Consider the following 27,992-nt stretch of genomic DNA (forward strand, 5'->3'; position numbering starts at 1 on the left):
TGAGATGGATTAATTCACCCTCTTTAATACATCATGTCTTCACACAGACTAGTATGGGTATTGAAAATATAACATGATACACTACCTGTCTATCTATATCTTTGAGGCTTGTTTTCTCTTGGACCTCCTCCAACGGGTGACTGTAGCGAAAGTCTCCCTAACTGGTGAACTCTTGCTCATCTTTCTAGCCTTTATATCCTTGTCCTTCACAGGTCACTAGCAGAGGGCAATTTTAGCTTCCAGAGGCTCCTACCAAATCTTCCTACCTACTACGACTACCCAATGTTCAAACCTGCTACTTTCATCAATTGTTCTTGCCTAATGTCCCTACCCACTACTTTTATCTATTGATCATAACATTTTGCCAAAAGGCAGGGCTAGTGCATAGTGCTCAACTCAGAAAAATCTAAGAGGTGAGAAGAATGAGTTACATGAGTTATATGCTGGTTTTCCACAGGAATATCTGCGTATGCTAGATCACATGCATCACAGTGACCTCTTGCAACATTAGTTATATGTTGTTGAGTGTTATATGTGACAAGGAGAGATTGCTTGTTTGTGGACAGAATGCTAGTAGTCCTTGTGGGTGAGGCAGAATGAAAAGACAGCTACTTGGATCCGAGGAGTATAACTTGACAACCATTAAAGTATTGGCTCACTATGTAGCCATCACTTACCCTCATGATACCTAGGCAGGTAGAACTGGTAATATTCCTCCCTAGTCGGTGGCTACCTACCGAGTACAACACCACTTGGAAAAAGTGAACATGTGATGCTTAGGTTTGATTATGTGGTAAATGCGAAAGTTAAAAGTGATGAGACATGACTTAAGGAGGAGATATAATTGTGGAAACTACTCAGAACATATTAATTTCTGTGGTAACAGATTGGAAATTTAGTTAACATCTGGGAACAGAGGTGTTGTGATGAAAGGTTTAGAGAAATTAACAAAAGCAGGAGTGGGAAATTTTGTCCCTTTTCCATAAATTTGTCAGAAGTAGATTGTCAGTTGAAGAGCAGCTATTCAAATTAAGGAATTCAGAGGGAAAAATCATTGAGGATGGTATTAGGATATGTGAGGAGCTAAATAACGAGTTGTGGAAGACATTAAAGCCCAATCACTAGTGAAATAGGATGGGGAGGAGGCATTAGAAGATAAACAATACTAAAAGGCCTTTACCCGTACAAGGAGCATGGCCCTGATGAAATTTCGCCATATGTGCTGAACATGTGTTCTGATACAATAGACTGACATCTTGAAATATAGCTCAAATTGTCACTAGAGAATGGCAAAATGTGAGGGGAGTGAAAAAGGACAAATATCATACCTGTATAAAAGAAAGGAGACCAGAAAGAGGAGTTGAACTACAGACCGCTCTCCTTGCCAAATGTGGTTTGTATGGTCCTGGCAAAGATAATCAGAAAGCAAATGAATGACTTTCTACAAAGGAGAAATTACTTAAGTGAGAGGCAGCACAGGTTTAGGGAAATGAGGTCATGTTTTACACTTAGGTAGTGGGTAGTAGTTGGTGTGCAACTAATGACCAAAGTGGTATATTGCCAGTACTGCCTACCTGGGTATTGGGAGGGTTAGTGACAGCTGCACAGTGAACTAGCACCTCAGTGGTAGTCCATTTGCACTCCTCTGACCCATGTAGCTGTCTTTTCTTTCTACCTTACCCACGAATGGACTACCAGCATTCTGTCCACAATTGTACAATCTCTCTGCATCATACATTTAACTCACAGCTGATTCTTCCTAACGCAAATTTTTTTTTGTGGTGAGCACTACGCACTCGCCTTGCAGAACTAGAACCACCCCAGATTTGACAGCAGTACTCCACAGAAAGACAAATCAATCCTTTGTATAAGCTGAACAATTCTTCAGAAGAAATGAAATTTTTGCATCTAAGCAGGACACCCTGTTTCTTAGAGGTAGATTTAGCTATTCCTGTAATGTGGGATTTACAAGAAAGAGTGGATGTTACAATAGTACCATGTATATTCATTGAGTTGAGGTTGAATTGCAGAACCAACTAAGGAGAGATCTGAGAGTTTTGAGGAGTTTTTGACAGAGAGAGGGGTAAAAACTGGGTCTTGGAGGCATTGAACTTGGTTTTGTCTACTCCACTGAGATATCGTGTCCAAGTTTGAGTTTTATTAAACTCAGACATGGGCAGGATATCTCAGTGGGGTGGACAAAACCAAGATGAGATGCAGATCGAGTGAAAGAAGAGGGATCAGAATTGAAGGATGTTGATGAATGTAGTGCTGAGTTGTCAACGTATGAGTGCATTATATTATTTGTGGAGGAGAAAAAAATCTTTAAAAACGGAGGAAAAGTGTATGGGATAGGACAGAACCTTGAGGGACACTGCCTTTGATAGAGAAAAGGGGGAATGGTGATCCATCAACAACCACTTAGATAGATCAGCCAGAGAGGAAGCTTGATATAAAGGAGCAAAGTGAGGGAGGGAAGCCAAAGAGGGGAGCTTAGAGATGAGACCCTGATGCAACAGATAGAATTAACAGATAGAATTAGTAGATAGCCGGGGCATTAAATAGAAACATTAGGTGGAGGTAGTAGGTAGGAGCATTAGGTAGAAGTAGTCTGTAGGAACATTAGGAAGGAGCCTTTGCAAACACTGTAGTAGAGTTGCCCTCTGCCACTGGCCTGTTATGGGTGAGGCTCTAAAGGTTAAGAAGTGGCACTTGAGTTCACTAGTTATGGAGATACTAATACTGTGGCCACCCCATTGAGGGAGTTCCAGGTGGTAATGGGCATCAGAGATAAAGATAGATAAAAATTCAGGTCTTGTTTAACAAACCTCGTAGACATTTATGAGATAGGGAAGAAATATAGGCCATGTTTAACAAACCTCTTTGACAAAATGGAAAGTTGGGTTGATTGTTTATATCTAGGCTACCAGAAGGCATTTAACAGTACTGCAAGTGATGCTGATTAAGGAGCTGGAATACCTGGCAGGAATTTAGGGGAAACTTCTTTGGTGGATAGAAGATTACCTTAGTGGAAGGGAATGGACATATATCAGAGCAGCCTTTTCCAAATGGATGGAGGTCACCAAAGGAGTGCCACAGGGTTCTCTTATGGCAGATACCCTTCTTGATCTGTGTGAATGACATGTGTGAAGGTTTGGACTCTTACCTAGATGTGTATACAGTTGATGCAAAAATCATGAGGGGAGTGAAAAGCGAAGAGAGTTGCGTTCAGCTTATATGGGAACCTAAACAGACTCAAAAGTTGTCTGATAAATGGTTGATGAAATTTAAGCCAAGCAAATGTAAAGTGATAAGGATGGGACAGAGTGAAAGAACACTTCAGTGTGACTATTGTGTAGCAGGGAATAAGTCTTTGGGTCCTGTTTGTGGTTAGGGGTGTAGTTTTGATGCGTTGCACCAATAGAGGTGAATGGATGTAGCCTTTGTTCCTGGCATTACCTTATTAACATGGGGAACAGTGACCAAGCATGAAAAGCACTCATTTTCAGCATCATTTGTTCACATTCCTTTTCTAGCGCTAATGCATAATTCACTGAAACCAGAGCCCTGTTATGAGAGTCAGGCTCCACAGACCTTTATGTGGTTTCCCCTGATGATTTTCTCTTTCTGAAACAGCACAGGCAGCAAAGGCCTAATCAAGGCCATCCCACTAATGATATATATATGTATATTATATTATATTTTTATTATACTTTGTCGCTGTCTCCCGCATCAGTGAGGTAGCACAAGGAAACTGACGAAAGAATGGCCCAACTCACCCACATACACATGTTTATACATAAATGCCTACACACGCACATATACATACCAATACATTTCAACGTATACATTCACAGACATATACATATATACACATGCACATATTCATGCATGCTGCTTTCACCCATTCCCACCGTCACCCAACACCCCCCCTTCCCCCGCATGCACGCGAGGTAGCACTAGGAAAAGACAACAAAGGCCACATTCATCCACACTCAGACTCTAGCTGTCATGTGTCATTTTTACCCCAGACGCTTCACGTGCCCTGGTTCAGTCCATTGACAGCACGTCGACTCCAGTATACCACCTTGTTCTAATTCATTCTATTCCTTGCATGCCTTTCACCCTCCTGCATGTTCAGGCCTCGATCGCTCAAAATCTTTTTCACTCCATCCTTCCACCTCAGATTTGGTCTTCCACTTCTCATTCCCTCCATCTCTGACACATATATCCTCTTTGTCAATCTTTCCTCACTCATTCTCTCCATGTGACCAGACCATTTCAATACACCCTCTTCTGCTCTCTCAACCACACTCTTTTTATTACCACACGTCTTTCTTACCCTTTCATTACTTACTTTGTCAAACCACCTCACACCACATATTGTCCTCATACATCTCATTTCCAACACATCCACCCTCCTCCGCACAACCCCATCTATAGGCCATGCCTGGCAACCATATTTGTTGGAACCATTTGTTGCAACCATTGTTGGAACCACTATTCCTTCAAACATACCTATATTTGCTCTCCAAGATAATGTTTTTGCCTTCCACACATTCTTCAACACTCCCAGAACCTTTGCCCCCTCCCTCACCCTATGACTCACTTCCGCTTCCATGGTTCCATCCGCTGCTAAATCCACTCCCAGATATCTAAAACACTTCACTTCCTCCAGTTTTTCTCCATTCAAACTTACCTCCCAATTGACTTGTCACCCAACCCTACTGAACCTAATATCCTTCCTGAGTAAAGTCAGGGGTTGGTGAGAGCACAAGAGCTAAGGAAGTAGTAGCACTACTCCTAAGGCAGGAGTTATGGGAGTGTGTGATAGAATGTAAGGAAGTATATGCTAGAGTGATGTGGGTAAACCTTAAAGTGAATGGAGAGAGAGATGGGTGATTATTGGTGCTTATGCACTTGGTCATGAGAAGAAAGGTATTGAGAGGCAAGTGTTTTGAGAGCATCTGAGTGAGTGTGTCAGCAGTTTTGGTAGATGAGACCAGGTATTAGTGATGGATGGATTATTTGAATGCAAAGGTGAGTAATGGGGCAATTGAGGGTATGATTGGTGTACATGGGGTATTTAGTGTTGTGAATGGAAATGATGAAGAGCTTGTGGATTTGTGTGCTGAAAAAAGACCAGTGATTTGGAATACATATGTATGCATAAGTATACATATGTAAGTTGGAGAGATGGTCATTGGGTATTATTAGATTGTGTTAATTGATAGGTGTGTAAAAGAGAGACTTTTGGATGTTAATGTGCTGAGTGGGGCAGCTGGTGGGATGTCTGATCTTGTGGAGGTGAAGATGAAGATTTGTAGAGGTTTTCAAAAAAGAAGAGAGAATGGCAGAGAGAAGAGAGTGGTGAGAGTAAGTGAGCTTGGAAAAGAGACTTGTGTGAGGAATTACGTGGAGAGATTGAGTGTAGAATGGCAAAAGGTGAGAGCAAATGACGTGAGGGGAGTGGGTGAGGAATTGGATGTATTTAGGGAAGCAGTGATGGCATGTGCAAGAGATGCTTGTGACATGAGAAAGGTGGGAGGTGGGCAGATTAGAAAGGGTAGTGAGTAGTGAGATGAAGAAGTAAAATTGTTAGTGAAAGAGAAAAGAGAGGTGTTTGGACAGTACTTGCAAGGAAGGGGTGCAGATGACTGGGAAATGTATAAGAGAAAGCAGTGGGAGGTCAAGAGGAAGGTGCAAGAGTGGAAAAAGAGGGCAAATGAGAGTTGGGGTGAGAAAGTATCATTAAACTTTAGGGAGAATAAAAAGATGTTTTGTAAGGAGGGAAATAACATGTGTAAGAAAAGAGAACAAATGGGAACATCAGTGAAAGGAGCAAGGGGAAAGTGATAACAGGTAGTGATGAAGGGAGGAGGAGATTGAGAGAGTATTTTGAAGGTTTGTTGAATGTGTTTGATGATAGATTGGCAGATGTAGGGTGTTTTGGTGTGGTTGGTTTGTGAATTGAAAGAGTCAGGGAGAGTGGTTTGGTGAAGAAAGAAGAGGTGGTGAAAGCCTTGCAGACGGTGAAATCTGGCAAGGCAGTGGGTTTGGATGGTTTTGCAATTGAATTTATTAAGAATGGGGTTGACTGTGTTGTTGATTGGTTGGTAAGGATGTTCATTGTATCTGAATCATGAAGTGCCTGAGGATTGGCAGAATGTATGTATAGTGCCATTGACAAAGGCAAAGAGGATAAAGGTGAGTGTTCAAGCTAGAGGCATAAGTTTATTGAGTATTCTTGGAAAATTGTATGGTAGGGTATTGATTGAGAGGCTGAAAGCATGTACAGAGCATCAGTTGGGGAGTTGTGTGGTTTCAGAAGTGGTAGAGGATGTGCGGATCAAGTGTTTGCTTTGAAGAATGTATGTGAGAAATACTTAGAAAAACAGATGGATTTGTATGTAGCATTTATGGATCTGGAGAAGGCATATGACAGAGTGTATAGAGATTGTGGAAGATCTTAAGAGTATATGGTGTGTGAGGTAAGCTGTTAGAAGCAATGAAAGTTTTTATCAAGGGTGTATGGCATATGTATGAGTAGGAAAAGAGGAGAATGATTGGTTCCAGTGAAGGTCGGTCTGTGGCAGGGATGTGTGAGGTCCCCATGGTTGTTTGAATTGTTTATGAATGGGGTGATTAGGAAGGTAAATGCGAGAGTTTTGGAGGGGGTGATTATGCAGTTTGTTGGGGATGAGAAGGCCTGGGAAGTGAGTCAGTTGTTGTTTGCCAATGATACATCACTGGTGGCTGATTGAAGTGTGAAACTGCAGTTGATGACTGAGTTTGGAAAAGTGTATGAAAGGAGAAAGTTGAGTGCAAATGTGATTAAGAGCAAGGTTTTTAAGTTGAGCAGGATTGATGGACGAGCTAGTTGGGAAATTAGTTTGATTGGAGAGAAATTGGTGGAAGTGACATGTTTTAGATATCTGGGAGTGGACTTAGCAGGGAATGGAACCATGGAAGTGAGTCATTGGTTGGGGAAGGGGGTGAAGGTTCTGGCAGCGATGAAAGAATGTGTGGAAAGAGAGAATATTATCTTGGAGTGCGAATATTGGTATGTTTGAAGGTATAGTAGTTCCAACAGTATTTTATAGGATTATATGGAGCATGGTGGATATGTTGGAAATGAAATGTTTGAGGACAGTGTGTGGTGTGAGGTGATTTGATCGAGTAAGTAATGAAAGGGTGAGAGAAATGTGAGGTAATAAAAAGAGTGTGGTTGAGAGAGCAGGAGAGGGTGTGTTGAAATGGTTTGAACATATGGAGAGAATGAGTGAGGAAAGATTTACAAAGAGGATGTAAATGTCAGAGGTAGAGGGAACAAGAAGCGGGAGACCATATTGGAGATGGGAGGATAGAGTGGAAAAGATTTTGAATGATCAGGGCCTGAATATGCTGGAGGGTGAGAGGCTTGCAAGGGAAAGAGTGAATTGGAATGATGATGTGTAACAGGGTTGACGTGCTGTGTAGTGACTGAACCAGGGCAAGTGAAACATCGGAGGTAAACCATGGAAAGGTTTGTGGGGCCTGGATGTGGATAGGTAGTTGTGGTTTCGGTGCATTACACATGCTTGCTAGAGACTGACTGTGAATGAATGTGGCCTTTTTGTCTGTTTTCCTGGCACTACTTTGCTGATGCAGGAGGTGGCAATGCTGTTTTCTGCAGGGTGGGGTGGCACTGGGAATGGACGATGGCAAGTTTGATATATTTTTCATGCATTATTATAGAAGTCATTGTGAATGTCCATAAATCTTGCAGCAAGTAGCCACCCAGGTAGAGAATATATAATGTAAAGAAGTAGGTATGTGACCAAACTTGTTATTCTTATATTCATTACTTCACAGATTACTGGAGAACCTCTCATTAAGAGGTCAGATGATAATCCTGAAACACTGATACGAAGATTAGCAGCATATCACAAGCAGACAGCTCCTCTTGTGAGTTATTATGCAAAGAAAGGTAGGTTTCACATTTAGTTAAATTTGTAAGACACCATAAGTTATTTTCAAAATAATTAGACTGTGAGAAGTATGACAAGAGGAAAACGAATGAATTGTGGGTGAATTATTGAAAGCGTCACCATTGAACAGAAAAGGAAAAGGAATTGAAACTGATATAGGAGAATATGTCAGTAGGAGGTATGGGTAGGTATAGTTTTAACCCTTAAGCTGCAACATGCGTCATTTGTAAGTATGTGATCAGCTCTGGCATGCATCACCTGGGCCAAGATTCCTGTGTCTGTTTTAGATTGGACCAAAGTAGCATTCTCATGCATTCATAAGCTTCAACATTCCACCAAGGCAAAGCCTAGGTTGATAAAAGACTTTTTTTCCCTTTTTACATCTGCATTCATAAATATGATTGTGTAAGGTGCAAGAGGTGAAAAAGAGGGCAAATGAGAGTTGGGGTGAGAGAGTATCATTAAATTTTAGGGAGAATAAAAAGATGTTCTGGAAGGAGGTAAATAAAGTGCGTAAGACAAGGGAGCAAATGGGAACTTCAGTGAAGGGCACAAATGGGGAGGTGATAACAAGTAGTGGTGATGTGAGAAGGAGATGGAGTGAGTATTTTGAAGGTTTGTTGAATGTGTTTGATGATGGAGTGGCAGATATAGGGTGTTTTGGTCGAGGTTGTGTGCAAAGTGAGAGGGTTAGGGAAAATTATTTGGTAAACAGAGAAGAGGTAGTAAAAGCTTTGTGGAAGATGAAAGCTGGCAAGGCAGCAGGTTTGGATGGTATTGCAGTGGAATTTATTAAAAAAGGGGGTGACTGTATTATTGACTGGTCGGTAAGGTTATTTAATGTATGTATGACTCATGGTGAGGTGCCTGAGGATTGGCGGAATGCGTGCATAGTGCCATTGTACAAAGGCAGAGGGGATAAGAGTGAGTGCTCAAATTACAGAGGTATAAGTTTGTTGAGTATTCCTGGTAAATTATATGGGAGGGTATTGATTGAGAGGGTGAAGGCATGTACAGAGCATCAGACTGGGGAAGAGCAGTGTGGTTTCAGAAGTGGTAGAGGATGTGTGGATCAGGTGTTTGCTTTAAAGAATGTATGTGAGAAATACTTAGAAAAGCAAATGGATTTGTATGTAGCATTTATGGATCTGGAGAAGGCATATGATAGAGTTGATAGAGATGCTCTGTGGAAGGTATTAAGAATATATGGTGTGGGAGGAAAGTTGTTAGAAGCAGTGAAAAGTTTTTATCGAGGATGTAAGGCATGTGTACGTGTAGGAAGAGAGGAAAGTGATTGGTTCTCAGTGAATGTAGGTTTGCGGCAGGGGTGTGTGATGTCTCCATGGTTGTTTAATTTGTTTATGGATGGGGTTGTTAGGGAGGTGAATGCAAGAGTTTTGGAAAGAGGGGCAAGTATGAAGTCTGTTGGGGATGAGAGAGCTTGGGAAGTGAGTCGGTTGTTGTTTGCTGATGATACAGTGCTGGTGGCTGATTCATGTGAGAAACTGCAGAAGCTGGTGACTGAGTTTGGTAAAGTGTGTGAAAGAAGAAAGTTAAGAGTAAATGTGAATAAGAGCAAGGTTATTAGGTACAGTAGGGTTGAGGGTCAAGTCAATTGGGAGGTGAGTTTGAATGGAGAAAAACTGGAGGAAGTAAAGTGTTTTAGATATCTGGGAGTGGATCTGGCAGCGGATGGAACCATGGAAGCGGAAGTGGATCATAGGGTAGGGGAGGGGGCGAAAATTCTGGGAGCCCTGAAGAATGTGTGGAAGTCGAGAACATTATCTCGGAAAGCAAAAATGGCTATGTTTGAAGGAATAGTGGTTCCAACAATGTTGTATGGTTGCGAGGCGTGGGCTATGGATAGAGTTGTGCGCCGGAGGATGGATGTGCTGGAAATGAGATGTTTGAGGACAATGTGTGATGTGAGGTGGTTTGATCGAGTAAGTAACGTAAGGGTAAGAGAGATGTGTGGAAATAAAAAGAGTGTGGTTGAGAGAGCAGAAGAGGGTGTTTTGAAATGGTTTTGGCACATGGAAAGAATGAGTGAGGAAAGATTGACCAAGAGGATATATGTGTCGGAGGTGGAGGGAACGAGGAGAAGTGGGAGACCAAATTGGAGGTGGAAAGATGGAGTGAAAAAGATTTTGTGTGATCGGGGCCTGAACATGCAGGAGGGTGAAAGGAGGGCAAGGAATAGAGTGAATTGGATCGATGTGGTATACCGGGGTTGACGTGCTGCCAGTGGATTGAATCAGGGCATGTGAAGCGTCTGGGGTAAATCATGGAAAGCTGTGTAGGTATGTATATTTGCGTGTGTGGACATATGGGGGTGGGTTGGGCCATTTCTTTCATCTGTTTCCTTGCGCTACCTCGCAAACGCGGGAGACAGCGGGGGGAAAAAAAAAAAAGAATAAGATCTGTTTTTTCAGTTATTGTTGTTGTTTTCAATTTTTTCTGCATAAAGTAGTAGCCAGGTTTTCTGGTAGTAGTAGTAAAATTGTTGAATAAAGTCACATGTGATGCAGCAAGGAGGGGTGGTAATTCATGCAGCAGCAGTAAGAAAGATGGCAATGAAAGACGTGTCTCCTCAGCATCCCTCTGTATTTTATACAAATGGTTCATTTGTTCTACCCAAAACTATGCCTCACCTGCTTGGTCATACACCCTTTTAGAGACAAACAACAAAATTATTGATATCACAAAACTGGGTACTGAGAACAAGTCACTGGCTGCATAGCACCAACAGTTAGGTAGTAGGCTGTTGACAGCAGCTTCCCAGGGTGGTACTACTGTCCTGACTGAGGAGCGTGGTGCCAAGGACCATCGAACACCACCCAAGTTAGGATTGCTGGTCTTACTCTCTGTCTCTGATGCTTTTTCCAAGCAGAACCTCCTCAAGAGGGGATTACAGGGCTAGCACTGCCATCTTCTTAGAAGCTCCATACACCTACTCAAACCTCACTTATTTTTTTCTTTGGGAGTGGATTTAGCAGTGGATAGAACCATTGAAGCAGAAGTGAGTTACAGGGTGAGGGAGGGGGTGAAGGTTCTGGGAGCATTGAAGAATGTGTGGAAGGCGAGAATGTTATTTTGGAGAGCAAAAATGGATATGTTTGAAGGAATAGTGGTTCCAACAATGTTATATGGTTGCAAGGCGTGGGCTATAGATAGAGTTGTGCGGAGGAGGGTGGATGTGTTGGAAATGAGATGTTTGAGGACAATATGTGGTGTGAGGTGGTTTGATTAAGTCATGAAAGGGTAAGAGAGATGTGTGGTAATGAATCGAGTGTGGTTGAGAGAGCAGAAGAGGGTGTATTGAAATGGTTTGGTCACATGGAGAGAATAATTGAGGAAAGATTGACAAAGAGGATATATGTGTCAGAGGTGGAGGGAACGAGAAGTGGGAGACTAAATTGGAGGTGGAAGGATGGAGTGAAAAGGATTTTGAGCAATCAGGGTCTGAACTTACAGGAGGATGAAAAGCATGCAAGGAATAGTGTGAATTGGAACGATGTGGTATACCTGGGTCGACGTGCTGTCAGTGGATTGAATCAGGGCATGTGAAGCGTCTGGGGTAAACCATGGAAAGTTTTGTGGGGCCTAGATGTGGAAAGGGAGCTGTGGTTTTTGTGCATTAGACATGACATTTAAAGACTGAGAGTGTGAATGAATGTGGCCTTTGTTGTCTTTTCCTAGTGCTACCTTGTGCACACGTGGAGGGGATGGCGGGGTGGCGATGGGAATGAATGAAGGCAGCAAGTATGAGTATGTACATGTGTATGTATGTATATGTCTGTGCATGTATATGTATGTATATGTGCGTGTGTGGGCATGTATGTATATACATGTGTATATGGGTGGGTTGGGCCATTCCTTCATCTGTTTCGTTGCTAACACAGGGAACAGCGACAAAGTATAATGAATGAATAGAAGAAGTTCTCTTGCCATCTCCTGTTTGCACAATTGTTTTGAATGTAATCAAAATAGAGTCCAACATACCTGTGGCCCTAAGTTCCCAGCATCATGGGATGCTAAGAATCTTGGGGTTCCTGTCTGACTCTACTGCCAATGAGAGGGTGTGTGCAGATAGTAGTAGTACTGGCCACTCCCACAGCCTTTCCCTCTGTGATAGACCTGCATCATTTTCCACTCACTATTCCAACATTCATGATCTCCCTATCTATCTAGTGCCTCTCATAATATGATACTTCTCTCTGTGACCTGATTGTCTAATGATGTTCTCACTAGCCTGTTTTTCCTATCCAACTATAATCTCCACTCATGATTCATATTCAAAGGTGGTGTCTGTACTTTTTCCAATGTCAGCACATCTGTTGCATGTCTCAAGGACCTTGAGTACCCAAATTATGTCATCTTGCCCAAGGTCTGTCTCCCAACTAGCATATCTTTCCTTTGTTGTGCCTACTGCTTTACAGTTCTATGAATTTTGTATCTTTCTTCGGCTGTCTAAACTCCTGCCCAGAGACTAGCATCCTCTCACCCACAAGTGTATTGAAAATGGTTTGGTCACATGGAGAGAATGAGTGAGGAAAGGTTGATAAAGAGGATGTATGTGTCAGAGGTGGAGGGAACGAGCAGAAATGAGAGACCAAATTGGAGGTGGAAGGATGGAGTGAAAAAGATTTTGTGCGATTGGGGCCTGAACATACAGGAGGATGAAAGGCATGCAAGGAATAGAGTGAATTGGAACAATGTGGTATACCGGGGTTGACATGCTGTCAGTATATTGAACCAGGGCATGTAAAGCATCTGGGGTAAGCCACAGAAAGTTTTGTTCAGCATGGATTTGGAAAGGGAATTGTGATTTCGGTGCATTACACATGACAGCTAGAGACTGAGTGTGAACGAATGTGGCCTTTGTCTTTTCCTAGCACTACTTCATGCGTGCGCAGAGGGGAGGGAGGTGCCATTTCATGTGTGGCGGGATGGCGACAGGAATGGATGAAGGCAGCAAGTATAGATATGTACATGTGTATATGTGTGTATGTATATGTATGTATCGTTGAAATGCATAGGTATGCATATGTGCGTGTGTGGGCATTTATGTATATACATGTGTGTGTGGGTGGATTAGGCCATTCTTTCATCTGTTTCCTTGCACTACCTCACTAACATGGGAGACAGCAACTAAGTACAGTAAAATAGATAGAATATATAATCAACATTTTCATTATTTTGCACAAATAACCAGATGCACTCATACGCTGATGGCTCAAAACTGCATTGCTCCACATCCTTCAGTTCTACTCCTCCTCCTCTATCAATCTGCATTTCATGTCAATACAACTTCCTCAGTATACTCAGGCTTGGACTGGATATCTCACTGGGGTAGGTAGAATCTGGTAAAGTTAAATGTCACCAAGACCCAGTATACCACATCATTCCAATTCACTCAGTCCTGTGAATACCTTTCACCCTCCTATATGTTGAGACCGCTGTACCTTCAAGCTGACACAGTGTATCCAGAATGGAGATGAGAAAGGGTAACTTGTTCATTCCTGGGGTTATATTTTCATAAGGGATGCATATCTGTTGGGGTGATGTTTAAGACTAGGTTGGAAGAGTGGTTCTTCTGTCCTTGCCAGATCATTTTCTGTGTATACCTAGAAACAGAAGTCTGTGGGGGATGAGAGAGCTTGGGAAGTGAGTCAGTTGTTGTTCGCTGATGATACAGCGCTGGTGGCTGATTCATGTGAGAAACTGCAGAAGCTGGTGACTGAGTTTGGTAAAGTGTGTGGAAGAAGAAAGTTAAGAGTAAATGTGAATAAGAGCAAGGTTATTAGGTACAGTAGGGTTGAGGGTCAAGTCAATTGGGAGGTGAGTTTGAATGGAGAAAAACTGGAGGAAGTGAAGTGTTTTAGATATCTGGGAGTGGATCTGTCAGCGGATGGAACCATGGAAGCGGAAGTGGATCATAGGGTGGGGGAGGGGGCGAAAATTTTGGGAGCCTTGAAAAATGTGTGGAAGTCGAGAACATTATCTCGGAAAGCAAAAATGGGTATGTTTGAAGGAATAGTGGTTCCAACAATGCTGTATGGTTGCGAGGCGTGGGCTATGGATAGAGTTGTGCGCAGGAGGATGGATGTGCTGGAAATGAGATGTTTGAGGACAATGTGTGGTGTGAGGTGGTTTGATCGAGTAAGTAACGTAAGGGTAAGAGAGATGTGTGGAAATAAAAAGAGCGTGGTTGAGAGAGCAGAAGAGGGTGTTTTGAAATGGTTTGGGCACATGGAGAGAATGAGTGAGGAAAGATTGACCAAGAGGATATATGTGTCGGAGGTGGAGGGAACGAGGAGAAGAGGGAGACCAAATTGGAGGTGGAAAGATGGAGTGAAAAAGATTTTGTGTGATCGGGGCCTGAACATGCAGGAGGGTGAAAGGAGGGCAAGGAATAGAGTGAATTGGAGCGATGTGGTATACAGGGGTTGACGTGCTGTCAGTGGATTGAATCGAGGCATGTGAAGCGTCTGGGGTAAACCATGGAAAGCTGTGTAGGTATGTATATTTGCGTGTGTGGACGTGTGTATGTACATGTGTATGGGGGGGGGGGGGTGTTGGGCCATTTCTTTCGTCTGTTTCCTTGCGCTACCTCGCAAATGCGAGAGACAGCGACAAAGTATAAAAAAAAAAAAAAAAAAAAAAAACTAGAAACAGAATGACAATGAAACCAAGTTTTTTAGAAAATCAAGTTAAAAGTTTGGGTCTTCAGATTCCTTTAATTTGTTCAAATGTTAATGTTTTCATGGGATGATATCTTTTTAAAGAATAGTGAATATACACTGTAGGAATCATGATCTTATTACAGTTGCTTTAGTTTGTGATAATTGAAAATAATTAAAGAATACACCATATGGTCTCATGTTAGAAATGAAATTTTTTTCTTTTTTGAAAACATAGATATTTCCTAGGGTAGCGAGAGCTAGTCATAAGTGAATAGCAATTGCAGCAACACTTCCATCATTATTTGTCTAATATGACTTCAGAATGTTTTATGCTGTTGTTCATCATTTTTGTACCTCTTTGTGTGTCTAACACTGTCTCTGTCAGTCTTGTTTATGTTTCCAAGTTCATTTATATATTGTAGAACTTAATCATTGTTAGGTTGATTCATAGATACTTGTGGCGAGGGCTCTTTAATCAACTGTAGTAGCTTCAGACTGTTGATAGGCTTTCAGTGTGGGCATAAATGTGTTCCTCCCTTCCTCTTTAACGTATGTTGATGGTGCATCCCTTTCATGTTTATCTTTCTATATAGTCCCAGTCACTGATTGCTTAGGAAGTGGTTATACATGCCTTTATATTATTCCATGAATATTATAGAATGCCTTATCCCTGGGGATAGGGGAGAAGGAATACTTTCCATGCATTCCCTGTGTGTCATAGAAGGTGACTAAAGGGGATGGGAGTGGGGGGCTAGAAACACTCCCCTCCCTGTATGGTAACTTTCTGAAAGGGGAAACAGATGAAGGAGTCATGCAGGGAGTGCTCATCCTCAAAGGCTCAGATTGGGGTGTCTGAATGTGTGTGGATGTAACCAAGATGAGAAAAAAGGAGAGATAGGTGGTATTTTTGAGGAGAGGAACCTGGATGTTTTGGCTTTGAGTGAAATGAAGCTCAAGGGTAAAGGGGAAGAGTAGTTTGTAAATGTCTTGGGAGTAAAGTCAGGGGTTGGTGAGAGGACAGGAGTAGCACTACTCCAGAAGCAGGAGTTGTGGGAGTATGTGATAGAGTGTAAGAAAGTAAACAATAGATTGATATGGGTAAAACTGAAAGTGGATGGAGAGAGATAGATGATTGTTGGTGCCTATGCACCTGGTCATGAGAAGAAAGATCATGAGAGGCAAGTGTTTAGAGAGCAGCTGAGTGAGTGTGTTAGCAGCTTTGATGCACAAGACCTGGTTATAGTGATGGGTGATTTGAATGCAAAGGTGAGTAATGTGGCAGTTGAGGGTATAATTGGTGTAGATGGGGTGTTCAGTGTAGTAAATGGAAATGTTGAAGATCTTGTAGATTTGTTTGCTGAAAAAGGACTGGTGATTGGGAGTACCTGTTTTAAAAAGAGAGATGTACATAAGTATACGTATGTAAGTAGGAGAGATGGCCAGAGAGCAATATTGGATTATGTGTTTATTGATAGGTGTGTGAAAGAGAGACTTTTGGAAGTTATTGTGCCGAGTGGGGATGTCTGATCATTATCTTGTGAAGGTGAAGATTTGTAGAGGTTTCAGAAAAGAAGAGAGAATGTTGGGGTGAAGATAGTGGTGAGAGTAAGTGAGCTTGGAAAGGAGACCTGTGTGATAAAGTACCAGGAGAGATTGAGTGCAGAATGGAAAAAGGTGAGAGCAAATGACGTAAGGGGAGTGGGGGAGGAATGGGATGCATTCAGGGAAGCAGTGATGGCTTGCACAAAAGATGCCTGTGACATGAGAAAGGATGAGAAAGGTGGGAGGTGGGCAGATCAGAAAGTGTAGTAGAAAGGTGGGAGGTGGGCAGATCAGAAAGTGTAGTAGGTTGTGAGATGAAGTAAGATTGTTAATGAGAGAGGAGAGAGAAGCATTTGGACGATTTTTGGAGGGAAATAGTACAAATGACTGGGAGATGTATAAAAGAAAGAGGTCAAGGGAAAGGTGCAGTGCAAATGACTGGGAGATGTATAAAAGAAAGAGGTCAAGGGAAAGGTGCAAGATTTGAAAAAGAGGGCAAATGAGAGTTGGGGTGAGAGAGTATCATTAAATTTTAGGGAGAATAAAAAGACGTTTTGGAAGCAGGTAAATAAAGTGCGTAAGAAAAGATGATTTGGTAAATAGAGAAGAGGTAGTAAAAGCTTTACGGAAGATGAAAGCCGGCAAGGCAGCAGGTTTGGATGGTATTGCAGTGGAATTTATTAAAAAAGGGGGTGATTGTATTGTTGACTGGTTGGTAAGGTTATTTAATGTATGTATGATTCATGGTGAGGTGCCTGAGGGTCGGCGGAATGCTTGCATAGTGCCATTGTACAAAGGCAAAGGGGATAAGAGTGAGTGCTCAAATTACAGAGGTATAAGTTTGTTGAGTATTCCTGGTAAATTATATGGGAGGGTATTGATTGAGAGGGTGAAGGCATGTACAGAGCATCAGATTGGGGAAGAGCAGTGTGGTTTCAGAAGTGGTAGAGGATGTGTGGATCAGGAGTTTGCTTTGAAGAATGTATGTGAGAAATACTTAGAAAAGCAAATGGATTTGTATGTAGCATTTATGGATCTGGAGAAGGCATATGATAGAGTTGATAGAGATGCTCTGTGGAAAGTTTTAAGAATATATGGTGTGGGAGACAAGTTGTTAGAAGCAGTGAAAAGTTTTTATCGAGGATGTAAGGCATGTGTACGTGTAGGAAGAGAGGAAAGTGATTGGTTCTCAGTGAATGTAGGTTTGCGGCAGGGGTGTGTGATGTCTCCATGGTTGTTTAATTTGTTTATGGATGGGGTTGTTAGGGAGGTGAATGCAAGAGTTTTGGAAAGAGGGGCAAGTATGCAGTCTGTTGGGGATGAGAGAGCTTGGGAAGTGAGTCAGTTGTTGTTCGCTGATGATACAGCGCTGGTGGCTGATTCATGTAAGAAAGTGCAGAAGCTGGTGACTGAGTTTGGTAAAGTGTGTGAAAGAAGAAAGTTAAGAGTAAATGTGAATAAGAGCAAGGTTATTAGGTACAGTAGGGTTGAGGGTCAAGTCAATTGGGAGGTAAGTTTGAATGAAGAAAAACTGGAGGAAGTGAAGTGTTTTAGATATCTGGGAGTGGATCTGGCAGCGGATGGAACCATGGAAACGGAAGTGAATCATAGGGTGGGGGAGGGGGCGAAAATTCTGGGAGCCTTGAAGAATGTTTGGAAGTCGAGAACATTATCTCGGAAAGCAAAAATGGGTATGTTTGAAGGAATAGTGGTTCCAACAATGTTGTATGGTTGCGAGGTGTGGGCTATAGATCGAGTTGTGCGCAGGAGGGTGGATGTGCTGGAAATGAGATGTTTGAGGACAATATGTGGTGTGAGGTAGTTTAATCGAGTAAGTAATGTAAGGGTAAGAGAGATGTGTGGAAATAAAAAGAGTGTGGTTGAGAGAGCAGAAGAGGGTGTTTTGAAATGGTTTGGTCACATGGAGAGAATGAGTGAGGAAAGATTGACCAAGAGGATATATGTGTTAGAGGTGGAGGGAACGAGGAGAAGTGGTAGACCAAATTGGAGGTGGAAAGATGGAGTGAAAAAGATTTTGAGTGATCGGGGCCTGAACATGCAGGAGAGTGAAAGGCGTGCAAGGAATAGAGTGAATTGGAATGATGTGGTATACCAGGGTCGACGTGCTGTCAATGGATTGAACCAGGGCATGTGAAGCGTCTGGGGTAAACCATGGAAAGTGTGTGGGGCCTGGATGTGGAAAGGGAGCTGTGGCTTCGGTGCATTATTACATGACAGCTAGAGACTGAGTGTGAATGAATGGGGCCTTTGGTGTCTTTTTCTAGCGCTACCTCGCACACATGAAGGGGGAGGGGGTTGTTATTCCATGTGTGGCGAGGTGGCGATGGGAACAAATAAAGGCAGACTATGAATTATGTACATGTGTATATATGTATAAGTCTGTGTGTGTATATGTATGTGTACATTGAGATGTATAGGTATGTATATTTGCGTGTGGACGTGTATGTATATACATGTGTATGTAGGCGGGTTGGGCCATTCTTTCGTCTGTCTCCTTGCGCTACCCCGCTAATGCGAGAGACAGCGACAAAGCAAAATGACAATAAAACCCAAGTTTTTTAGAAAATCAAGTTAAAAATTTTTGGGGTCTTCAGATTCCTTTAATTTTTCAAAGTTAATGTTTCATGGGATGTTTATCTTTTTAAAAGAATATTAATATACCCCTGAAAGGAATCATGATCTTATTACATTTGGGCTTTAGTTTGTGATAATTGAAAAAATTAAAGAATACACCAAATGGTCTCATGTTAGAAATGAAATTTTTTTTTTTTTTGGAAAACAAGATATTTCCTGGGTAGCGAGAGCAAGCATAAGTGAATAAAATTTGCCCCAACATTCCATCTTTAAATTTGCCTAATAGATTTCAGAATTTTTTAATGCTGTTGTTCACCCTTTTTTTTGTACCTCTTTGGTGTCAACACTGTTCTGCCCATCTTGTTTATGTTTCCAATTCATTTATATATTGTAGAACTTAACCCTTTGTTGGGTTGATTCTTTAGATACTTGGGGGGGGGCTCTTTAATCAACGGTTAGTAGCTTCAGACGTTAAAAAGGTTTTTCAGTGGGGGCCCAAAAATGTGTTCCTCCCTTCCTTTTTAAAAATTTTATTTGATGGTGAAATCCCTTTCATGTTTATCTTTCAATATGGGCCCAGTCACTGATTGCTTGGGAAGTGGTTTACATGCCTTTATTTTATTCCATGAATATTATAGAATGCCTTACCCGGGGGATGGGGGAGAAGGAAAAACTTTCCATGCTTTCCCCCTGTTGCCCATAAAAAGGTGACTAAAGGGGGGGGGAGTGGGGGGCTAGAAAACCCCCCTCCCTGTATGGAAACCCTTTTAAAAGGGGGAAAACAGATGAAGGAGTCATGCAGGGAGTGCTAAATCCTAAAAGGGCTCAGATTGGGGTGCCCTAAAATGTGGGGTGGTTGTAACCAAGATGAGAAAAAAGGAGAGAAAAGGGGTTTTTTTTTGAGGAAGGAACCTGGATGTTTTGGCTTTGAGTGAAATGAAGCTAAAGGGGAAAAAAGGGGGAAGGTATTTGAAAATGTTTGGGGGATAAAGTGGGGGGTTTGGTAAAGGGGACAGGAGTACACTACCCCAGGGGCGGGAGGGGGTTGTGGGAGAAATGTGATAGAGTGTAAGAAAGTAAACAATAGATTGAAGGTAAAAAATGAAATGGTGGGAAAAGAGATGATGATTGTTGGTCCTATTACCCGGGGCATGAGAAGAAAGATCAAAGAGAGGCAAGTTTTAAGAGCACTTAGTGAGTGTGTTAGCACTTTTTATGCACAAGACCTGGTTATAGTGATGGGTGAATTTTAATGCAAAAAGGGGAGAATGTGGCAGTTGAGGGTATAATTTTGGGGTAGTGGGGGGTTCAGTGTAGTAAAATGGAAATGTTGAAGATCTTGTAGATTTGTTTGCCCGAAAAAGGACGGTGATTGGAAATACCTTTTTTTAAAAAAAAGATTACATAAGTAAACGTAAATTTAAATAAGGGGAGATGGCCAAGACAATATTGGTTATTGTTTATTGATAGGTGTGGAAAAGAGACTTTTTGGGAAATTATTTTTTGCCAGGGGGAAGTCTGATCATTATCTTGTGAAGGGGAAGATTTGTAGAGGTTTCAGAAAAGAAAGAAATGTTGGGGGAAGATAGTGGTGAGAGTAAGTGGCTTGGAAAGGAGACCGTGTGAAAAAAGTACCCGGGGAGATTTTTAGTGCAAAAATGGGGAAAAAGGGGAAGCAAATGAGAAGGGGGGTGGGGGGGGGGAATGGGATGCCCTTCAGGGAAGCAGTGATGGCTTGCACAAAAGATTTCCTGTGACATGAGAAAGGATTTAAAAGGTGGGAGGGGGCAGATGAAAGTGTAGTTTAAAAAGGGGGGAGGTGGGCAGATCAGAAAGGTAGTAGGTTGGGGAGATGAAGTAAAATTGTTAATGAGAGAGGAGAGAGAAACAAATTTTTACGATTTTTGGAGGGGAAAAAGAAAAATGACTGGGGGATGTATAAAAGAAAGAGGTCAAAAAAAGGTGCAGTCAAATGACTGGGAGAGTATAAAAGAAAGAGGTAAAGGGGAAAGGTTCAAGTTTGAAAAAGAGGGCAAATGAGATTTGGGGGTGAGAAATCATTAAATTTTAGGGAGAAAAAAAAGATTTTGGAAAGCAGTAATAAAGTCGTAAAAAAAAGAGATTTGGTAAATAGAGAAGAGGTAGTAAAAGCTTTAGGGAAGATAAAAGCGGAAAGGCGCAGGTTTGGATGGTTTCAGTGGAATTTATTAAAAAAGGGGGTGATTGTATTGTTGACTGGTTGGTAAGGTTTTTTAAATGTATGTAGATTCAGGTGAGGGCCTGGGGGTGGGCAAAATGCTTGCATGTGCCATTGTACAAAGGAAAAGGGGGGATAAGAGTGATGCTCAAATTACGAGGTAAAGTTTGTTGGTATTCCTGGAAATTTTTGGGGAGGGTTTGATTGAGAGGGTAAAAGGATGTAAGAGCTCAGTTTGGGGGAAGGCAGTGGGGTTTCAAAAGGGTAGAGGATGTGTGGTCAGGAGTTTGTTAAAAAAGTATGGGAAAACTTAGAAAAGCAAATGGATTTGATGAGCTTTATGGATCTGGAAAGGGATATGATAGAGTTGATAGAGATGCTTGTGAAATTTTTAAAAATATAGGTGGGGGAGACAAGTTGTTAGAAGCATGAAAATTTTTTTTCGAGGATGTAAGGCATGTGTACGTGTAGGAAGAGAGGAAAGTGTTTGGTTCTCAGGAATGTAGGTTGCGGCAGGGGTGTGTGATGTCTCCAGGTTTTTTAAATTTGTTAAGGATGGGGTTGTTGGGGAGGTGAATGCAAGATTTTTGGGAAAGAGGGGCAAAAATGATCTGTTGGGATGAAGAGCTTGGGAAGTGAGTCAGGTTGTTCGTGAGATACAGCGTGGTGGCTGATTCATGTAAGAAAGTGCAGAAGCTGGTGCTGAGTTTGGAAAAGTGTGTGAAAGAAGAAAGTTAAGAGTAAATGTGAATAAGAGCAAGGTTATTAGGTACAGTAGGGTTGAGGGTCAAGTCAATTGGGAGGTAAGTTTGAATGAAGAAAAACTGGAGGAAGTAAAGTGTTTTAGATATCTGGGAGTGGATCTGGCAGCGGATGGAACCATGGAAACGGAAGTGAATCATAGGGTGGGGGAGGGGGCGAAAATTCTGGGAGCCTTGAAGAATGTTTGGAAGTCGAGAACATTATCTCGGAAAGCAAAAAATGGGTATGTTTGAAGGAATAGTGGTTCCAACAATGTTGTATGGTTGCGAGGTGTGGGCTATAGATCGAGTTGTGCGCAGGAGGGTGGATGTGCTGGAAATGAGATGTTTGAGGACAATATGTGGTGTGAGGTAGTTTAATCGAGTAAGTAATGTAAGGGTAAGAGAGATGTGTGGAAATAAAAAGAGCGTGGTTGAGAGAGCAGAAGAGGGTGTTTTGAAATTGTTTGGTCACATGGAGAGAATGAGTGAGGAAAGATTGACCAAGAGGATATATGTGTCAGAGGTGGAGGGAACGAGGAGAAGTGGTAGACCAAATTGGAGGTGGAAAGATGGAGTGAAAAAGATTTTGAGTGATCGGGGCCTGAACCTGCAGGAGAGTGAAAGGCGTGCAAGGAATAGAGTGAATTGGAATGATGTGGTATACCAGGGTTGACGTGCTGTCAATGGATTGAACCAGGGCATGTGAAGCGTCTGGGGTAAACCATGGAAAGTGTGTGGGGCCTGGATGTGGAAAGGGAGCTGTGGCTTCGGTGCATTATTACATGACAGCTAGAGACTGAGTGTGAACGAATGGGGCCTTTGGTGTCTTTTCCTAGCGCTACCTCGCACACATGAAGGGGGAGGGGGTTGTTATTCCATGTGTGGCGAGGTGGCGATGGGAACAAATAAAGGCAGACAGTATGAATTATGTACATGTGTATATATGTATAAGTCTCTGTGTGTATATGTATGTGTACATTGAGATGTATAGGTATGTATATTTGCGTGTGTGGACGTGTATGTATATACATGTGTATGTAGGCGGGTTGGGCCATTCTTTCGTCTGTCTCCTTGCGCTACCCCGCTAATGCGAGAGACAGCGACAAAGCAAAATGAATATATAAATAGAAAAGAGAACAATGAGAACATCGATGAACAGGGCTAATGGGGAGGTAATAACAAGTAGTGGTTAAGTGAGGAGATGGAGTGAGTATTTTGAAGGTTTGTCAAATGTGTTTGATGATAAAGTGGCAGATATAGGGTGTTTTGGTCGAGGTGGTGTGCGAAGTGAGAGGGTCAGGAAGAATTGTTGGGTAAACAGAGAAGAGGTAGTGAAAGCTTTGTGGAAGATGAAAGCCGACAAGGCAGTGGGTTTGGATGGTATTGCTGTAAAATTTATTACAAAAGGGAGTGACTGTGTTGTTGACTGGTTTGTGAGGATATTCATTGTATGTATGGTTCATGGTGAAGTGCATGAGGATTGGTGGAATGCATGCATAGTGTCATTGTACAAAGGCAAAGGGGTTAAAGGTGAGTGCTCAAATTACAGAGGTATAAGTTTGTTGAGTATTCTTGGGAAATTATATGGAAGGGTATTGATTGAGAGGGTGAAGGCACGTACAGAGCATCAGATTGGGGAAGAGCAGTGTGGTTTCAGAAGTGGTAGAGGATGTGTGGATCAGGTGTTTGCTTTGAAGATTTTTTTTTTTTTTTTTGTCCCGCGTTTGCGAGGTAGCGCAAGGAAACAGACGAAAGAAATGGCCCAACCCACCCCCATACACATGTATATACATACGTCCACACACGCAAATATACATACCTACACAGCTTTCCATGGTTTACCCCAGATGCTTCACATGCCCTGATTCAATCCACTGACAGCACGTCAACCCCGGTATACCACATCGATCCAATTCACTCTATTCCTTGCCCTCCTTTCACCCTCCTGCATGTTCAGGCCCCGATCACACAAAATCTTTTTCACTCCATCTTTCCACCTCCAATTTGGTCTCCCACTTCTCGTTCCCTCCACCTCCGACACATATATCCTCTTGGTCAATCTTTCCTCACTCATTCTCTCCATGTGACCAAACCATTTCAAAACACCCTCTTCTGCTCTCTCAACCACGCTCTTTTTATTTCCACACATCTCTCTTACCCTTACGTTACTTACTCGATCAAGCCACCTCACACCACACATTGTCCTCAAACATCTCATTTCCAGCACATCCATCCTCCAGCGCACAACTCTATCCATAGCCCACGCCTCACAACCATACAACATTGTTGGAACCACTATTCCTTCAAACATACCCATTTTTGCTTTCCGAGATAATGTTCTCGACTTCCACACATTCTTCAAGGCTCCCAGGATTTTCGTCCCCTCCCCCACCCTATGATCCACTTCCGCTTCCATGGTTCCATCCGCTGCCAGATCCACTCCCAGATATCTAAAACACTTTACTTCCTCCAGTTTCTCTCCATTCAAACTTACCTCCTAATTGACTTGACCCTCAACCCTACTGTACCTAATAACCTAGCTCTTATTCACATTTACTCTTAACTTTCTTCTTTCACACACTTTACCAAACTCAGTCACCAGCTTCTGCAGTTTCTCACATGAATCAGCCACCAGCGCTGTATCATCAGCGAACAACAACTGACTCACTCCCCAAGCTCTCTCATCCCCAACAGACTGCATACTTGCCCCTCTTTCCAAAACTCTTGCATTCACCTCCCTAACAACCCCATCCATAAACAAATTAAACAACCATGGAGACATCACACACCCCTGCCGCAAACCTACATTCACTGAGAACCAATCACTTTCCTCTCTTCCTACACGTACACATGCCTTACATCCTCGATAAAAACTTTTCACTGCTTCTAACAACTTGCCTCCCACACCATATATTCTTAATACCTTCCACAGAGCATCTCTATCAACTCTATCATATGCCTTCTCCAGATCCATAAATGCTACATACAAATCCATTTGCTTTTCTAAGTATTTCTCACATTCTTCAAAGCAAACACCTGATCCACACATCCTCTACCACTTCTGAAACCACACTGCTCTTCCCTAATCTGATGCTCTGTACATGCCTTCACCCTCTCAATCAATACCCTCCCATATAATTTACCAGGAATACTCAACAAACTTATACCTCTGTAATTTGAGCACTCACTCTTATCCCCTTTGCCTTTGTACAATGGCACTATGCAAGCATTCCGCCAGTCCTCAGGCACCTCACCATGAGTCATACATACATTAAATAACCTTACCAACCAGTCAATAATTCAGTCATCCCTTTTTTTAATAAATTCCACTGCAATACCATCCAAACCTGCTGCCTTGCCAGCTTTCATCTTCCGCAAAGCTTTTACTACCTCTTCTCTGTTTACCAAATCACTTTCCCTAACCCTCTCACTTTGCACACCACCTCGACCAAAACACCCTATATCTGCCACTCTATCATCAAACACATTCAACAAACCTTCAAAATACTCACTCCATCTCCTTCTCACATCACCACTACTTGTTATCACCTCCCCATTTGCGCCCTTCACTGAAGTTCCCATTTGCTCCCTTGTCTTACGCACTTTATTTACCTCCTTCCAGAACATCTTTTTATTCTCCCTAAGATTTAATGATACTCTCTCACCCCAACTCTCATTTGCCCTCTTTTTCACCTCCTGCATCTTTCTCTTGACCTCCTGTCTCTTTCTTTTATACATCTCCCACTCAATTGCATTTTTTCCCTGCAAAAATCGTCCAAATGCCTCTCTCTTCTCTTTCACTAATAATCTTACTTCTTCATCCCACCACTCACTACCCTTTGAAGAATGTATGTAAGAAATACCTAGAAAAACAGATGGATCTGTATGTAGCATTTATGTATCTGGAGGTGGTGTGTGATAGAGTTGATAGAGATGCTCTGTGGAAGGTATTAAGAGTGTATGGTGTGGGAGATAAGGTGCTGGAAGCAGTGAAATGTTTTTATCAAGGATGTAAAGCATGTGTACGAGTAGTAAGAGAGGAAAGTGATTGGTTCTCAGTGAATGTCTGTTTGCGGAAGGGGTGCGTGATGTCTCCATTGTTGTTTAATTTGTTTTTGAATGGGGTTGTTAGGGAGGTGAATGCAGGAGTTTTGGAGAGAGGGGCAAGTATGCAGTCTGTTGTGGATGAGAGGGCTTGGGAAGTGAGTCAGTTTTTGTTTGCTGATAATACAGCGCTGGTTGCTGATTTGGGTGAGAAACTGCAGAAGTTGGTGACTGAGTTTGGTAAAGTGTGTGAAAGAAGAAAGTCGAGAGTAAATGTGAATAAGAGCAAGGTAATTAGGTTCAGTAGGATTGAGGAACAAGTTAACTGGGAGGTAAGTTTGAATGGAGAGAAACTGGAGGAAGTGAAGTGTTTTAGTTATCTGGGATTGTATTTAGCAGTGGATGGAACCATGGAAGCAGAAGTGAGTCACAGGGTGGGGATGGGGCTGAAGGTTGTGGGAGTGTTGAACAATGTGTGGAAGGCGAGAACTTTGTCTTGGAGAGCAAAAATGGGTATGTTTGAAGGTATAGTGGTTCCAACAAGGTTATATGGTTGCGAGGCATGGGATATATATATAGGGTTCTGTGGAGGAGGGTGGATGTGCTGGAAATATATTTGAGGACAATATGTAGTGTGAAGTGGTTTGATTAAGTAATAAAAAGAGTGTGGTTGCAATAGCAGAAGAGAGTGTATTGAAATGGTTTAGTCACATGGGGAGAATGGGTGAGGAAAGATTGACAACGAGGATATATGTGTCGGAGGTGGAGGGAACGAGGAGAAGTGGGAGACCAAATTGGAGGTGGAAGGATGGCGTTAAAAAGATTCTGAGCGATTGGGGCTGAACATACAGGAGGGTGAAAGGTGTGCAAGGAATAGAGTGAATTGGAACAATGTGATATACCGGGGTCGACGTGCTGTCAACGGATTGAACCAGGGCATGTGAAGCGTCTAGGGCAAACCATGCAAAGTATTGTGGGGCCTGGATATGGAAAGGAGAGCTGTGGTTTCGGTGCATTACACATGACAGCTAGTCACTAAGTGTGAACAAATGTGGCCTTTGTTGTCTTTTCGTAGCACTACCTTGTGTGTGCATGGTGGTGGTGGGGTGGGGTGGGGGGTGGGTGCCATTTTATGTGTGGCGGGGTGGCGATGGGAATGGATGAAGGCAGCTTGTGTGAATATGTAGAATTTGAATTTGAAGAATGTATGTGAGAAATACTTAGAAAAGCAAATGGATGTGTATGTAGCATTTATGGATCTGGAGAAGGCATATGATAGAGTTGATAGAGATGCTCTGTGGAAGGTATTAAGAATATATGGTGTGGGTGGTAAGTTGTTAGAAGCAGTGAAAAGTTTTTATCGAGGATGTAAGGCATGTGTACGTGTAGGAAGAGAGGAAAGTGATTGGTTCTCAGTGAATGTAGGTTTGCGGCAGGGGTGTGTGATGTCTCCATGGTTGTTTAATTTGTTTATGGATGGGGTTGTTAGGGAGGTGAATGCAAGAGTTTTGGAAAGAGGGGCAAGAATGAAGTCTGTTGTGGATGAGAGAGCTTGGGAAGTGAGTCAGTTGTTGTTCGCTGATGATACAGCGCTGGTGGCTGATTCATGTGAGAAACTGCAGAAGCTGGTGACTGAGTTTGGTAAAGTGTGTGAAAGAAGAAAGTTAAGAGTAAATGTGAATAAGAGCAAGGTTATTAGGTACAGTAGGGTTGAGGGTCAAGTCAATTGGGAGGTAAGTTTGAATGTAGAAAAACTGGAGGAAGTAAAGTGTTTTAGATATCTGGGAGTGGATCTGGCAGTGGATGGAACCATGGAAGCAGAAGTGGATCATAGGGTGGGGGAGTGGGCGAAAATTCTGGGAGCCTTGAAGAATGTGTGGAAGTCGAGAACATTATCTCGGAAAGCAAAAATGGGTATGTTTGAAGGAATAGTGGTTCCAACAATGTTGTATGGTTGCGAGGCGTGGGCTATGGATAGAGTTGTGTGCAGGAGGGTGGATGTGCCGGAAATGAGATGTTTGAGGACAATGTGTGGTGTGAGGTGGTTTGATCGAGTATGTAATGTAAGGGTAAGAGAGATGTGTGGAAATAAAAAGAGCGTGGTTGAGAGAGCAGAAGAGGGTGTTTTGAAATGGTTTGGTCACATGGAGAGAATGAGTGAGGAAAGATTGACCAAGAGGATATATGTGTCGGAGGTGGAGGGAACGAGGAGAAG

General features: G+C 42.4%; 1 protein-coding gene across 2 annotated transcripts in view; it reads left to right on the top strand.

Annotated features, from left to right (window-relative positions):
• Ak2 (Adenylate kinase 2) overlaps window positions 1–27,992 on the top strand; it is a 115,872-nt gene that overhangs the window by 50,333 nt on the left and 37,547 nt on the right. For both annotated transcript variants that reach the window (XR_011712889.1, XM_071662693.1), the window contains exon 5: window positions 7,855–7,969. Coding sequence is in view for 1 of the 2 variants with exons in the window: in XM_071662693.1 (XP_071518794.1) it covers window positions 7,855–7,969 (115 nt within the window). In the remaining variant the exon portion in view is untranslated. The remainder of the gene's footprint in view (window positions 1–7,854; window positions 7,970–27,992) is intronic.

This window comes from Panulirus ornatus, chromosome 6 (genome assembly GCF_036320965.1).
Source record: "Panulirus ornatus isolate Po-2019 chromosome 6, ASM3632096v1, whole genome shotgun sequence".
NCBI classification, from domain to species: domain Eukaryota; kingdom Metazoa; phylum Arthropoda; class Malacostraca; order Decapoda; family Palinuridae; genus Panulirus; species Panulirus ornatus.